At 32.9% G+C, this 14,830-nt stretch overlaps 1 protein-coding gene across 1 annotated transcript in view; it reads right to left on the bottom strand.

Annotated features, from left to right (window-relative positions):
• Positions 1-1,419: 1,419 nt before the first annotated feature.
• The window catches only part of LOC113396240 (T-box transcription factor TBX6-like), a 30,717-nt gene continuing 17,306 nt past the window's right edge, over positions 1,420-14,830 (bottom strand). The window contains exons 3-5 of the mRNA XM_026634114.2: positions 14,326-14,593; positions 5,308-5,448; positions 1,420-2,278 (exon numbers count right to left, since the gene is read on the bottom strand). Of these exons, the coding sequence (XP_026489899.2) occupies positions 1,781-2,278; positions 5,308-5,448; positions 14,326-14,593 (907 nt within the window). The 3' untranslated portion in view covers positions 1,420-1,780. The remainder of the gene's footprint in view (positions 2,279-5,307; positions 5,449-14,325; positions 14,594-14,830) is intronic.

The following is a 14,830-nucleotide window of genomic DNA, read 5'->3' as shown; positions in this document are numbered from 1 at the left end:
TGTAACGAAATCCATACTAATATTATAAATGCGAAAGTAACTCTGTCTGTCTGTCTGTTTCGCTTTCACGCCAAAACTACTGAACCAATTTAAATGAAGTCTAGAGCCTGAGAAAGGACATAGGGTACTTTTTATTTGGAAAAAAGTGCTGTAAAGGGTTGAAAAGGGGGGTGAAAGGTTGTAAGTTGTTGAAAGTATTGTCATTTTTAGAACTAGAAGCATAAAACTTATATTTTAGGCTGTACACTTATAAACTAACATATCAGGACACCTACTTAGGAGCGAATTTTGGAAATTCTACCCCTAAACGGGTGAAATATGGGTTGAAGTAAGGAAGTCCGTAATTTTTTAAGTTAGAAACATGAAACTTTATTTTTGGGATACTGATTAAAAATGAGTAGATACGTATTTGAGCGTTTCTGAATATTCTCCCCTAAGGGCTGAAGTACACATCAATGTGGTATACAAAGAGGTTTTAGATGAACGTAATATTTTAAGTTAATCTGTAAATATATTCATATTCTACGCGGGCAAAGCCGCGCGTAACAGCTAGTAAATTATAAACGCAAATTAACCACATGAACATTCAATCACCACAAGTGTTTTGTTTTTTCAAAAATTAAAGTGAGCAGAGTAGCGGACAGAATCGGATTTATGTTACGTTTGAATTGCGAGAGTGACGCAACTGGATTGATTAAAAATCTTACTCGGCGATTGCGTTCTGTGATTTGAAGGAGGATATAACGTATTAGGTTCGTTGTTTTTTTGGTGTATCTACCTAATTAATTAACGAGATGTCGAAAAAATTGTGGAATCGTATGGCCTATATTTGCAAAGATAATCAAATTGAATAATTTGTGATATTCTAGGCAGATGGGGCGGAGTACTCAAGTCCAGAAGAGTGTTAAAAATTTAGTTTGTATAAGTTGTATCTTTCAACAAAACAATCCAGAACAATATCCAGCATCTGATAATTTTTTTTTTTTTAAATGAATTATCGTTTAAAATTGGCACTTTTCACAGACCGTCTTTCTTCTAAAAAGACAAGTTTGATTCATTTTGAAAAGGTATTTTTTCATGAATATAATGATGTAAATTAGTTTTCTTCAAAGACATCACATTTTTTAACATTTAAGTTTAGCGGCCTGCTGCCAAAATTTGCTAAGTATGATCTGTTATATAAGTTGAGTGTGTGTGAGTGAATAAAACTCTGTATTCAAAAACTAGTATACGTATCGTACCACAAAGTGGTCCAGGTACATTATATCCTTGTATTATATATACCTACTGTAATTAATACATTTGACAAGGATAAACCAATTACGTAACTTTTAATTTCCAAAAAAGACTGACAGTAATTAAGTTTGTAAATAAGTAGGTTGGTCACGGGTTATTTTACAATAAAAAAAGTAAAACATGTTTTCTCTAAAAAGTTTATTAACTTCCTAACATATAAAACAAACATTTTGCTATGTACATTATGTACACGAAACTTAAAAATAAAACTTATATAAATTATTCGTAACTTATACCAATCGTCTAGCAATAACGTTGATATATGACATATATTTAACTCATATCAGTATATCTTTTTCTTAATCTACTTAAGTTTGCTTAAGGCACTTTTATCACATACAAAATATATCGACCCTTATCGTTTTAAGTTCTCGAGGTAGGTTTAGGGAGTACTCGTAACATCAAAATAATAACTATCTAAATATATTTACAAACCAATGTAAATATTGCGAATAATGCCCGTTGTTTATTTATTTGAGCGTCGTCAGCCTTCACCGAGAAGTGCGCTGATTGTAAAGCTTTTAATACGTCGACAGGGTGCCGGCGGGTTTGAGGGCGTCGGAAAACTGGGAGGCGGTGGGGGTACTGAACTCCACGAGGATCCCAAGAAGCCACCGGGGATAGTATTCGTGGGCCACATCCCTAAAGGCATTGGCATATGTAGGGGGTGCATGTATGGTAGTTCTGGCGGGTAGAATGTAGGATGTTCAGGGGGGCTTATGTTCTCTGGCGAAGCGACAAGTGGAGCTGGTGACTCGACTAGTGGTGGCGACCGTGGTGAAGATGAACGCAGGCTTCCTTCCTCTGAGCAGGAAGACGCAGCATCAGAACATGGGCGTTTGGCGTCCGAGGATTCGTTCTGTGCTTCTGTGCTACCATTTTCTGGTTCGACGTTCTTCCTTTTGCATTTTGATTGACCGCACGCGCGGAAACCTTTTGCGAAGGGATTATTATCGATTTTCAACTTCGTTATTCGGTCGTTCTGTGAACAAAAAACAATAATTGTTATAATAAAATCTGTTTCGATTTTAGTAATAATTTAATTATGTTTAAATTTGATTGAGTTATTATCGAGACTGTCGGCATAAAAAATTCGGAGCGATTGGTCGGTTCCTCACATTCTCGCATACCGTCACGATTCTAGCATTACTTTAATTATTCTATTTGGCCAGTATATTTTTTATTTCCCTCTGATTATACCTATTCGTGAGACCACCTCACCCGCCTACGAGTCACAAGCAATTTTGCTTATTTTCTATTGGATTTGGTTTTTAATATTTTATAGTTTTATCATAATCATATTATATTTTATAACATAATAAACTTTGTAAAGGCATTTATCCGTTTTTTTTTTCTCTTAATAATATGATAAGTTAAACCAATCATGTTCTTTAGAGCGGTTTACGACGAACTTTCTTATCTTATTGAGAATGCAATTTAAACATCCGTTTCCGCATACATCTCCGTCGTCTAATAGCTTGTAAGGGATAATTGTCGCACATGTGGCGGTGTAAGCTTGGCGACAGGCCAATTAGCATGCCATGTATGCGTATCGCCGTCGCCCGCCCGTCGCGCGACTGACGGCGACAGCAAGCAACGCTACCAAAACACGGCGCCAACACGCTAGCTTTCTAACTACCCGTAAAACGTAATATGATATTTAAAATAATTATCTCAACTTAATTGTGAACAAATTTTTAATAACAGCCTAACCGTCTCTCGTCTTTAAAATTGCTGCAAGAAAACTGATAAAAAGCAACGTCGATATCTGCACATTTCGTGACTGGTATCTTAGACTGTCTAGCAAAATCCGATGGCAAATAGACCCGCCGTGATACGTCAGGTCACTTGTAAATGGCTGTTTACATGAACTGATAAGGCGGCGCCGGCGGGTGCCGTTTATTTAACGCAGAACGAGATAACTGATAACTTTCCGCTATAGGAACGTTTGCTAAAAGCATGCCATAAGCTCGCTCTTGAGGACTTCTCGAGTCGGTCGGTTAGTTTAAGCGAGTGCTTGAGATGTGCCAGGCGCCGCCCCAGCTCCGCCCTGTCGGCTGTGACGTCACGTCACAAACTTGCAGTTACTTTTACGTTTTGCGTTCCACATATTAGCGACTGTCTCGTCGCCGACTTTTTAGGGATGTGTAATTAGGATCTGAGTAAATTTTGTTATCGAAAGTAAGCAGTGAAAATATCGACTAGAGATTTACAAACATGCGAAAGTCCTGTCTAGACATAATGATTGAACGTGTTTAAATCTTTTATAAGTATTTGTGTGGCACGGTAGATTCCTTTGTAATAATCGCATCGGTCTGCCACCTAGTTACGCTTTTAAATAAGCGTCGGCTACTGCAAAAGAGGATTTTCTAATTCGATGGTAATTCGTAACAATACGTTGGCAGCCATGTATTCATTTGGGCGGGGATAATGCGCAACGATACGCCGCCAGTCTTTGTCCACAACGAGGTCCCGTTATATGGACAATTCCCGGATTATCCTACAAAGCGACCGGTCGCCGTAATTGTAAATGGACGCGAGAAGCCGTTCGCGCCTCGCTGCAGTCAACATTAAACATACCGCCGGAATAAAGCAGCCGCCGCGACCTAATTACTGGACGATGGATTATGCAAGAAAATGACACGCTGCGCTGAGCGTCAAGGGAAAGAGCTTGGTGTAAGAAAACAAAACAGCGGGAGGGCTCGGTGTCCTTACAGTATCTGTTACATTGGAGACAGATTTGATAAAACTTATTAAAGTCTGTACATAAATATAGTCTGCTATAAGTAATCCAACAATAATTGATTAAAAAAATATATACACAATAGATGCCTCCACATGTACTAAACCCGATATTTAAACTTTGTACCTAACAAATATTTGCTAATCCATAGTTTGGTGTCAACTCTAAATATGACTAAGTGTCTCTGAATCATCAAATTTCGCATTTTTTAAAACAATACGGAACTGCTCAGCAAACGGACCGTCAAGGTTTTCAATTAGATACTTTTGTTTTGTTAGCACAAATGACCGTTCGTCGCCATTGCAATTTGGGATTTTTTTCCTGTCGTGTAGTGTAAAAGCTTTGGCGCCTTTGACTCAAAAAAAATCGGTTCGTACTCATAAGTGCGAATCGCTCTGTCTTCATGGAAACGTAGCTCGATTTCTTGGAATAGTTTCAGATTGTATCATATAGGGAACTCCGTTGAGGGAAAAATACCTTGTTATTATAACACCTGTGATTAAAGCCGCGCCGATAGCACCCTAACAATATGATTAACGTATAAATACGCTATAATAAAATGATCTTTTTGCGAACGATCACAAAACGACCTAATTGAACATGTTATCTGAGAAATTATTTATAATTTTTTGTTTGGAAAAATATTACATGTTACCAATCTATCCTGATAATTTTTATGTGTGCGTGTGGTATTGGAATATAAAATATTCAACCAGTCATGGTTAAGCTGTTATATTCTGTTTTTGTTAACAATTCCAAACATTACGATCGGAAAATGTATTTGAAACTTTTTGTTTGTTTTAGATGCTAATAAATATCATAACATTTATCTCATACTTTATCATTGGAATTTAATTTTATTTATTTTGTAACGTTACGTCGTACGTTTTAATTTTTATTTTTACTTCAAATACGTACGTTTCTCAATCGGAGACTTAATTAAAGTTTAAAAAATATTTGGAATCGTATTTTTGAATAAATAATAATTTAAATCTCCAGTCTATCTACTGTTGGATGTGTTAGTTATGTATTTAGCACATTTATGTTAATATTTGTATATTTGAAAAAACACCTAAGCGTTTTTCTTGTTAACATTTTTTACAAATGTCTAATAAAGCTATTTTAATATATGTTGCCAAGATAATTAAAACAATTTACTTACGACTAAAATTGTAATTTCGAAAATTTAATTATAACTAAAATCTTCATTTATAAGAGTGTCTCTAAATTTAGTATATACGATTTTTTTTTAGCCGTATAATATTTACCTGGTAGGCAGTGACGGCAATGAATTCAGTCTCAGGGAATGAAAATGAGGCGTGCGGCGCGCCCCAGGCCAAGGCTGCGGCGTCACGAGCGCGCACAACTAACACGCGTGGTCGGTACTTGTGCATGGACGTTAGTACCATCTGTAAAATAATGATTTAATTAATATTATTCTCATAAAATTAATAACATCAATGGCTTTAGTTAGTTGCGGATTATCCATATAGGCAACGCGTCTGCCCATATGCCCGTGGGCAACTAAAAACGCCAAAGGAATCATAAATAAAAATAGGTTAATTCTAAGGTTGAAATATAACGAAACATTTTTACAATACCTACTTTATTTGAGTCAATATATTAAACCTCTGAAATTTTTGTCTACAAATAGAAAGTTATTCTCGTAATATAAATTAATTGCACTTAAATACCTAACATCAAAAACTCAAATAACATTTTAAGATCTAAAATATCTATTTAACGTCTAAGAACTAGCATGCTAGTAAAACAATTGAATAAAGCTATCCCTAATTCATAATATTTTTAATTGCTTTGTGGCAAAGTAGTAGTAGTTGTAGTAGTAGTAGGTAAACGTATGAGATGTTTATTTTTCCCACATAAATTACATATAAGTTTAGTATGTACGTAAAATTGAAATAATAAATTAAAAATTATCATTAAAATAAGCTTAAAGGTAACAACCAACGGTTATTATAAATAATATGTAGTGCACCACGGCTGTTTAAAATAATGAAAGCTCATTAATTATAAAAAAAATGTTATGTAAAATTAACAATAAGTTTATTTGAGTTTATTTCGTTTTGATTGCATCGTTTACTTTTTTATAACTTTAAAACTTGACATGTTTTTTTCTTGATGACTTTTTAAATTTTCTTATCATAAGCCTTTGAAAGGATATCAATAAAGGAAATGATAATGATTTTTCTTTCCATCAAAGAACAGTTTCCAAACCTTATAGGTTTAATATTATTATTTATTTTTTTCGTGTTTTTTTGAGTTACATTTTTGTATCGTCAATATAGATATCGGTTACTTTACATGATAATATAAAACACGTTTAATATTTTTATAAAACATGTATCTTAGTTCTGAAATATATTTTAAAAATAAGTAAAAAATAGTTGAAGTGCAAAATTGTATTAGATGATAAAAACAAGATTTGGCGACACGTCTCCTAGGCGGGCAGGCGCAGGCGGCGGATCGTACAAGGGCTTATCTGGTACTTGACGCGGAGCTACCTGCGGGCGCCGACTCTTCAAGCGTAAAGGGTTCTGTTTTGTGTTTTCACTTGTATACTTTTTTAACTTTCCATTTTTTATTACGACGAACTACTGACGAAATTTGATCATTTTAAGACTACTGTGACCAGTACAACATGCTATAAAAAAATCTTTGCCGTAAAACACTTTGAATTAAAGAAGTTACTTATGATTATAAAATATAATTAAATGGACATATATTATTTAATGGAAAGGTATCAGAGTCTAATCTAATTGGAGAGTTTAATCATTATGACGTTCCATTCCCACGATTAAGGGTCGGACACACACGCGCAACAACGTGATGCGGAACCGATCGTAATGTAGAAACATATGAACCTAATACTACAGTTCTCAACGATTAACAAACAGGAGATTATTTTTAAAGTTATCTTGTTTTGTTGCACAGGTGTCACCGATACGGTACATGAATGATAAGACATTGCAATCGCTTCGGCATCTCACAATTGCGGAGATGACTTCTCCTTTATGAGTTTTCATAAAAAACTATCAATAGAAATAAGGTAAAAATTAAAGGTCAAAATGCGAAGACAACTAACAAAAAGTTTGTTGCAATTATTTCTAAATATGGATTGAAGTGTTTATACTCTTTGTACGGTATCAATTATCCCGGTCACGTTGAAACAATTCTCGATTTTATGTTTGTGTGTCTTTTCGTATTACGAGTAAGTGATCACGTGCCGATTGAGAGATAAAATGTCTAGGCAGTTTGACTAATTGCGTGAATACGTTTTTATCACACATCATAGAGGTACCTACACATAAACACCGCAATATTGTTTAAACATGCAGAAAATTGTGGTTTTAATACATTTCAATTAAACTTTCAAAATATTCTAATTTCATTATATTAAATATTAGCGGTTCGTCAAGTTTAGGTAAAGATAATTAGCCTATAGTCTTCCTTGGGGTTGCTTTATAACAAATTTCATCAAATTCGGTTCAGTGGTTTGCCCGTGAAGATGTAACAGACAGAGTTACTTTCGCACATATAATATTAGTCATCATCATCATCCTCCAGGCCTTATCCCAATTTTACTTGGGGTCGGCGCAGCTTGTCTTCTTCTTCCATACTTCTCTGTCGGACGTCATCTCACAAGTAACGTTCTTTCTAACCATATCGTCTTTCACACAATCCATCCATCGTAATAATATTAGTATATATTTGTAATTTACAAAGACTTTTGGAATATAATGTAGTCTACTATTCATAAATAACCTGCGAAGACTGGGAAAATTCATGGACACTCTATTTCATATCAGCTCAACGGTATTCTCATCGAAATATATTTTAATAAAGTATAAAAACTACGATGACTCTCAACTCTTAATTTGAAGTACATTAAAATATACTTCCGGGTTTAATTTCTCGTACTGGTTTGACTTCTATTACGAGTTCAGGTAAAAAAAATTAACAAGCAAAGACAGATTCCAATTAAAACATTTATATATATTAAGAGTTGGATGCTTGCTCAACCACGGCGATACATGTAATTTAAATAGGTTTCAATAACATAAAAATTGCATAGAATTTCTCATATATTATTACTAAATAAATTCCCGTCTTCAACGAACACATTGTCTTGTCATATTGCGGAGTTTCCCTCACAACTTTTTGTTTAACGTAACCAATGATTCTGTTCGTGCGATCGAAAAAAAAAAACTAACAGCGTTACGATGCAATTCATACACACACAATAAATAATTCATTAATACTTACTAAACAAATATTAAAGGTAACTACATTAATAAATTTGTTTATTTCTGTTGGAAATTATTCCGATCAAATGAGACGAAGAAAAACCTAATTGAATGGGATAAAAAGATAATTAGGAGAAAGCTAATTACGTTAATATGTGTTTTGTGTCCGAACTGTTTTTTAAATTTCATTAACTTTTTTACTGTTCTAATTAAATTTTAACCACAAAGGTAATTACTAAATAATTTTAGGCTTTGCGCAATAGTGAATACTTTTATGGCTAGGCAATTACGTAGATACAAGTTTAAATGGCATTAAAAAGCTCATTAAATGAGCCATTATAACCTTATTTAAATTCGTTTATGCCCCTTAAATTAAATAAGCCTCATTTTCAGATAATTTACTTAGTCGTCATAAGGTATTATCTTTCTGTCGCCTTATCTATTAGGTGCTTCTGAATTGACCGTCTCTTTTGAATTTTTCCCAATAAATTCACTAAAGTAAAATATTTGGTCACACAATCCAGGAAGTTCCGTACTATTTAACATTAAGATCGTAACATTATCGTTTATTTTTTACGCTGGAAATGTTTAATGATTTTAAAAATGTTTTTCTTCTAAAACTAGATATAAATCTATCTAAAGGCAAGTATCAATGTTCAAACTGATTGACAGACGGACAGTATAAAAGTTTCACCGTATTCGGAAGCTCGTCCATCAACCTGATACGCGTTCAATCAAAGGAGATTGAAGTCACTGATAATATCAATATTCTATATTTTTTGCATAATATTAAAAAGGAATCTTTGATTTGTTGTTTCTATAATAAGTAATGGGTAAAAACAGAAACAAGAACGGTAAAGAAAATTCATCAACATTAAAATTAAATATTTAATCACATTACACATAATTATGTACTTATATAATATGTTTATATACATATATATATAACTATCCTAGAAAGAGGATGGGACTTTGTTGTTGAAATTGTTACTACTAACAGGTACTCTGTCTATTCCCTAACTCTTATAATTGTCAAGACCAAAGACTGATGAATGATTACCAACTGAAGAATCCGTAAAATGATGCCGTAATATAAGCGTTTATTGACAGAATTAGAACAACGAACATCAAATCAACATTTTCACTTAAAGCTACATTTCCCGAAACCAAAACAGATTAACCATTTTTCAAACATCTAAATCGATTTAGAAAACTTAAAATTAAAAGTTGTTGCACGACGTAAAAACGTGAAATACATTTTGTAAATGTGTATCAAGAAATAGGCACTAGTTATAAGTTAACACATCGAATAAACTCACTATTTCGAATAATAAGTATTTAAGAAAGTTTAAAGATAAGTTAAGTTACCTTGACTTCGACTACTGAGTTTCCGGACCGAGAACCGGTGATAACCGTACGTTTAATATAGTTATGTAAAATAATGATTCAAAATGCTTGTAAAAATATTATATATAAGTATATTTTAATTTTGACTTTGTGACTTTATATGTTACCTTAATCTATAAAACATGGCCACTATGTATGTACATTGTACATGTATTCGAAAATATTTTTGGAAATATATCAAATTTTACACAATATTTTCTGCAGCGTTTTCCAGAAATGTTGCGGTCTTAAATTATCTCTTTTAACAATATAATACTATACAACAAACAAAAAATACAAACATTTGCGCAGTTACTCGTTGCTATAATCAGACCGGCGTTAAAGTACACGTAGGTATTAAAAACCGTATTAGTGGCAGCAGGATAAACATCTAACTTCATATAATTTGAATCGGAAATTTTTGATACATGCACTAATATGTCTTAGTTACTGTTATATTACAAATAAAAATCTAGCTCTAATTAAGCGTCAAATAATTATAGATTAGGAACCGTTAGAAAAAAAACCTATTTAAAAACGTTGGGTTCTAAAATGACAGCATCATAGATTCTTTTAGCTATACTGGCAATCGCGTCGAATAAAAAGGTACTTTTGTTTTTTAAACTTCCGAGTTTCGCTGTATATTTAAAAGAAAATCTTTCGTAAATATATATCGTAAGTCCTTAAGATAAATTGCAGTTCTGAAATGTTTTGTTTACATAAACAAATAAAAAGGATATTATTCTACGTTTAGAAACATTTCGTTTGAAACTCTTTACAGCATATCAATCAGCTTTTACAAATACAATGTAAATATGTATATGTTTGAGGGGTATGTGATTATTTATTCGTAGCATGTGATTAACATTAAATCATATAGCGGTGTCATTTTGTTATATACTCAGACTTCTCAGTTTTTTTTGCAATTCTATAATACTTTTTAGAATATTAAATTTAAATCTTAATTGGTCAAAATTATATTATTTCATAGAAACAGTGATAATTCTACATGAAGCTAATTCAAAAGTCGACATTTTATTCGTTGAAGGAATTATTAAGGAAGCGATAACACATCGTATCAATTGAAATCAATTTAATTTAGATGCATAAAACGATCGATTTGTTTTAAAAACTTCCTAATTTACAGGATCTTTAGGATATGATTAAATAAGTTCTGTCTCTTTCTTTTAAACTAATCGCATATTTTGGATGACAAAGACAAAATGCGATTTACTTAAAATATATATTAAATTATATTTATGAGTAAAGCCACTGTCTACAGTTTTAAAAAAATAGTTAAATATCTTTTTAACATTCGATAAGACTAATCCCTTCATTGTAACTCTTTTAAACGATATCTCATAATCCGTCTTGTAATTAACGATATTTCTCACAAAAGTTTTTCAAGGGTCGATTTACCTTTGATGTTGCGCTAAAAAACATACAATGGTATAATGGTTGGTAAGGCTTTATTGCAAGTGGCGAAACCTCAAGTGAGCAAGCCATGCGTGTATTTCAAGAATAAAGGTTTCGTACACTATATCAGTAGCCTGGCTTTTGTTGCTCACAAAAGACGCCGCGGTTTGTAAAGATGGCAATATGAACAGGTTAAATAACTGTATTTTAAATATTATAGAAACGTTTTGAAAACAATACAAAAGTACCGGTAGTAGGGATTTGTACAAGTCTGCGTTGTATATAAAACAGTTTCTACCGTGAAATGTTTTGTATCGCTATGTTACTAAAAATAATGAGAGCCCGTTTATATTACTGGTAAAAGTGACATAAAATCGTTTGTATATGGTATGGTTTATATCTCTTATACTGCCTGTCTTTTGGCGGAGTAACAACACACCATCAAGTGGCTTTGGCAAACCATTTGTATGTTTTTTTTTTTAATGAATTTGTATGAAAAGCTTAATTATAGTAAATAATTATCATACTAATAATTGAGCTTAAATAAATCTACCTAACAGTAAAATTCATATATTTTAAATGTTGTTATTAACAAAAAGCAAACGAGCAAAATAATTTAATATTCATTTCCTTAAACATATCAAGCTTTCCACGTGTTTACCTACAATTTATATAGAATACATAAAAGCTGTTATTTTATTATGGGCTGTATGTTATTTTACGTTTGACAAAAAAAAAAATGAAGTATAATCAATATATGACAAATAATATTTCTACAAGGAGTTTATAAAAAAAGAACTCTCAGTGCATTACTTACGGGCCCGTGCGCGGGCCGTGTCTCAATCTAATCATCGATGCGTATGCGCGAGGGCATTCTAACCCTTAATAATAGTATGTTTTTTGTGTTTCGTGTTTATCAAACATGGGAGCACGTTTTATTGAAAGGATAAGATCAATTTTATATTTTCTACATTTATTAAGATATTAGTGTTAGATATTTATCATTTATCTTTTAGAATATCTGAAACGAAATACGAGTAATATAAGTATATTATTGCAGTTTTTATTCGGATTCAGATTTGATCCGTTCAAAGAGAAGCGATATAATGAATAAAATTAATTAATAAACAAGAATATATCTATACGTAAAACAAGCGCAATATATATACCTATATAAAACATAGTATGTTATTATCTTTAATTACCAAGAATCAATCGTATTTTTTATATATTATTACTTCTTAAATTCCAACGGCTAAATTATAAATTTGTATGTGTAATTAATTTCTGCGAATAAAGGTATAAAACTATAAAGTATTGCTTTTAGAGGTACTGGCGTAATACTATTCCATATCGGGTAGGTTATGTATTATACCGCCAAACAGCAATTAGGTAAATAATGTTTTAGAGTTATCAATAAATGGTTTAAAGGGCTTAATTTAAAACAATGATTAGCATCAGGTACATTAATGACATTCACAGCATTGCAATAGCCGCGTTCTAACTCAGCCGGCCTGAAATTAGTCACGAATTGCTGCGCAAATAGTTTTGTGAAAAGGTGAGTGCGGCTCACTTATAAAGAGCGGCTAGAAATGTATACATTGGATGAATGATTACAATTGTTGTAATATTTTATCGATTTAAATTTGCAAATGTTTCGGGGAGTAATTTCAGAGCGGTCGTTTTAAATAGCTCGTATTATAGTAAGAGCCGTCTCAAGCTTTGTTAGGGGCCTTGGGCTCAAATGAATTCGGGGCCCTTTTGCGAGATATTTACTAAAATAAAATATCTAGCAAAATATTTAACAAAATAATTGCTTATAGCCGGGTCTTAAGTTAAGTTTCAAATAAACGGTGCGGTAATTTTCGTAAATTCTTAGGAAACTGATTGGTTGTACGATCATATGGCCGTAGCACACCTATGTCTACCATAAAGAGCACGTCTACAGCTTTCAAGGTTTAATATCGAGTATTGTCACTAGCCTTTTGATAAAGACGTTAGTAGACTTAGAAATATTGCAATTTCGAAAATATACATAACAGTCAACGTGTACACAAACATGTGAGAGAAATAGTCGGTTTTTCGGGACCCTCTCAGGACAGGGGGGGCCCTGGGCACGCCCGTGTACTCTTATGGTGAAGACGGTAATGATGATGGTACTTTCTGTTTTATTGTGCATCCATTTACCGACAAAATTCGTAATATCAGAAAAAAAAATTAAAGTCTCTCATTTCAAACGCGCAAGTCATCACAATAGAAATTTTCTCAGGTAAGTGTTTGTACAAACAAAGAGTGTCGACAGACCTCATTAAACACACTATTTGTATGTGGCATCATTAATAAAAGCGTCATCCGTCTGTCCACGATGTTTACACAGGAATAAAGAAGTACGGTTACATCACCTATCACAATAGTAACATACAACCTTCGTATACGCTTTTTAACTTCTAAGTCGTTAAGATGTATAACAAAAATCGCAAACAATTTAATATCACCCTTATGCTCTTGAATTAAAGTTTAGTTTTGTTTGCAATAGTTAGATGGAATCGCAGCTTTTAATTCATAGGCCTACGTATAAATACCGCCGTTCGAATGTATTTATTATTTATAGTGTTATAAAGTTTAAATCTGATTGGAGATTGTTCGTAGCGATTTTTCGTAGAGGGAAGTGGTCGGGAGGCGTTGCCTTTGAAGTTTGTGGTGGAAGAACATAGTCACGACTCTGTATGGAGCCGCGCTTGTACGCATTGTAACCCAAATCGTAGTTGTCTTTTTGTTTTCAAATGATTTAATAAAGCTTCGAGGTTTTACTAAAGGTTTTTAGTATGTGAAATATTTTTAAAATGTTTATTTGAACGTTAGATTAGTGTGACGATATTATTACGAGAATTCAGATATTGGAATTTTTAAGGATGTTAGCGTTATTAAATATTATTATCTCTTTGATTAGGTATATGAATTTAAAACATGTATATTTACGTTAAATCTTCGTTTATAATTGAAATATTGACATTTATTTATATATATTATGTAACAATATAACTACTTTAATATTGCACACGTTGCATTTGGAAAAATTACTAACCGATGATTGTGATGTAATCAAAGCCTTTCAGATAATTGAAAAGGCGTTTTAATCATTCACAATTCAGTTGGAAATCATGATTATGGAATCAGCATTTTTTAAATAAAAAACAAAAATTAAATCTATGTACTTACGTGGCCTTGTGCGTCCATTGTGTTATTAGTCAGTTTAAGCTTGCTGAATGATACAGGATTCGCTGTCCAGTGGTGTCCTGGAGCTGGCGAGTCTGGGTGTAACATGAGGCGACGCGGTGACTGAGGTTCAGCACCTCCAGCGGCCGCCCATGCTCCACCCGCCCAACGCCAACGCCGACGCCCAACCAATGATAGTTCCAACAACACGCAGTACTCCTCGCGAGGGTCGAGACCGCTGAGAGATACACGCAGCGATGGGAACATGCGTCTGTAAATAAATAATACAATGAGTCTGTTTAGCTAGTCACTAAATCAAAAAGTTATATTTAAATAGTATACTGTATAATATCTTAGTGTATATAATACCTAAATTACCTACTACTTACTATAGGTATTGTAAATCTTTATGATATCTCCAAATAAAACGAGACTTTCTTTTAAGTAACAAAAGAAAAGAAACAATTACTTAATTAACAATGACGCTAATATATTATCTAATAAAAGT

Source organism: Vanessa tameamea, chromosome 8 (genome assembly GCF_037043105.1).
Source record: "Vanessa tameamea isolate UH-Manoa-2023 chromosome 8, ilVanTame1 primary haplotype, whole genome shotgun sequence".
NCBI classification, from domain to species: domain Eukaryota; kingdom Metazoa; phylum Arthropoda; class Insecta; order Lepidoptera; family Nymphalidae; genus Vanessa; species Vanessa tameamea.
Note: the sequence above shows the minus strand (reverse complement) of the source record. Positions and strands in the feature narration are given on the sequence as shown.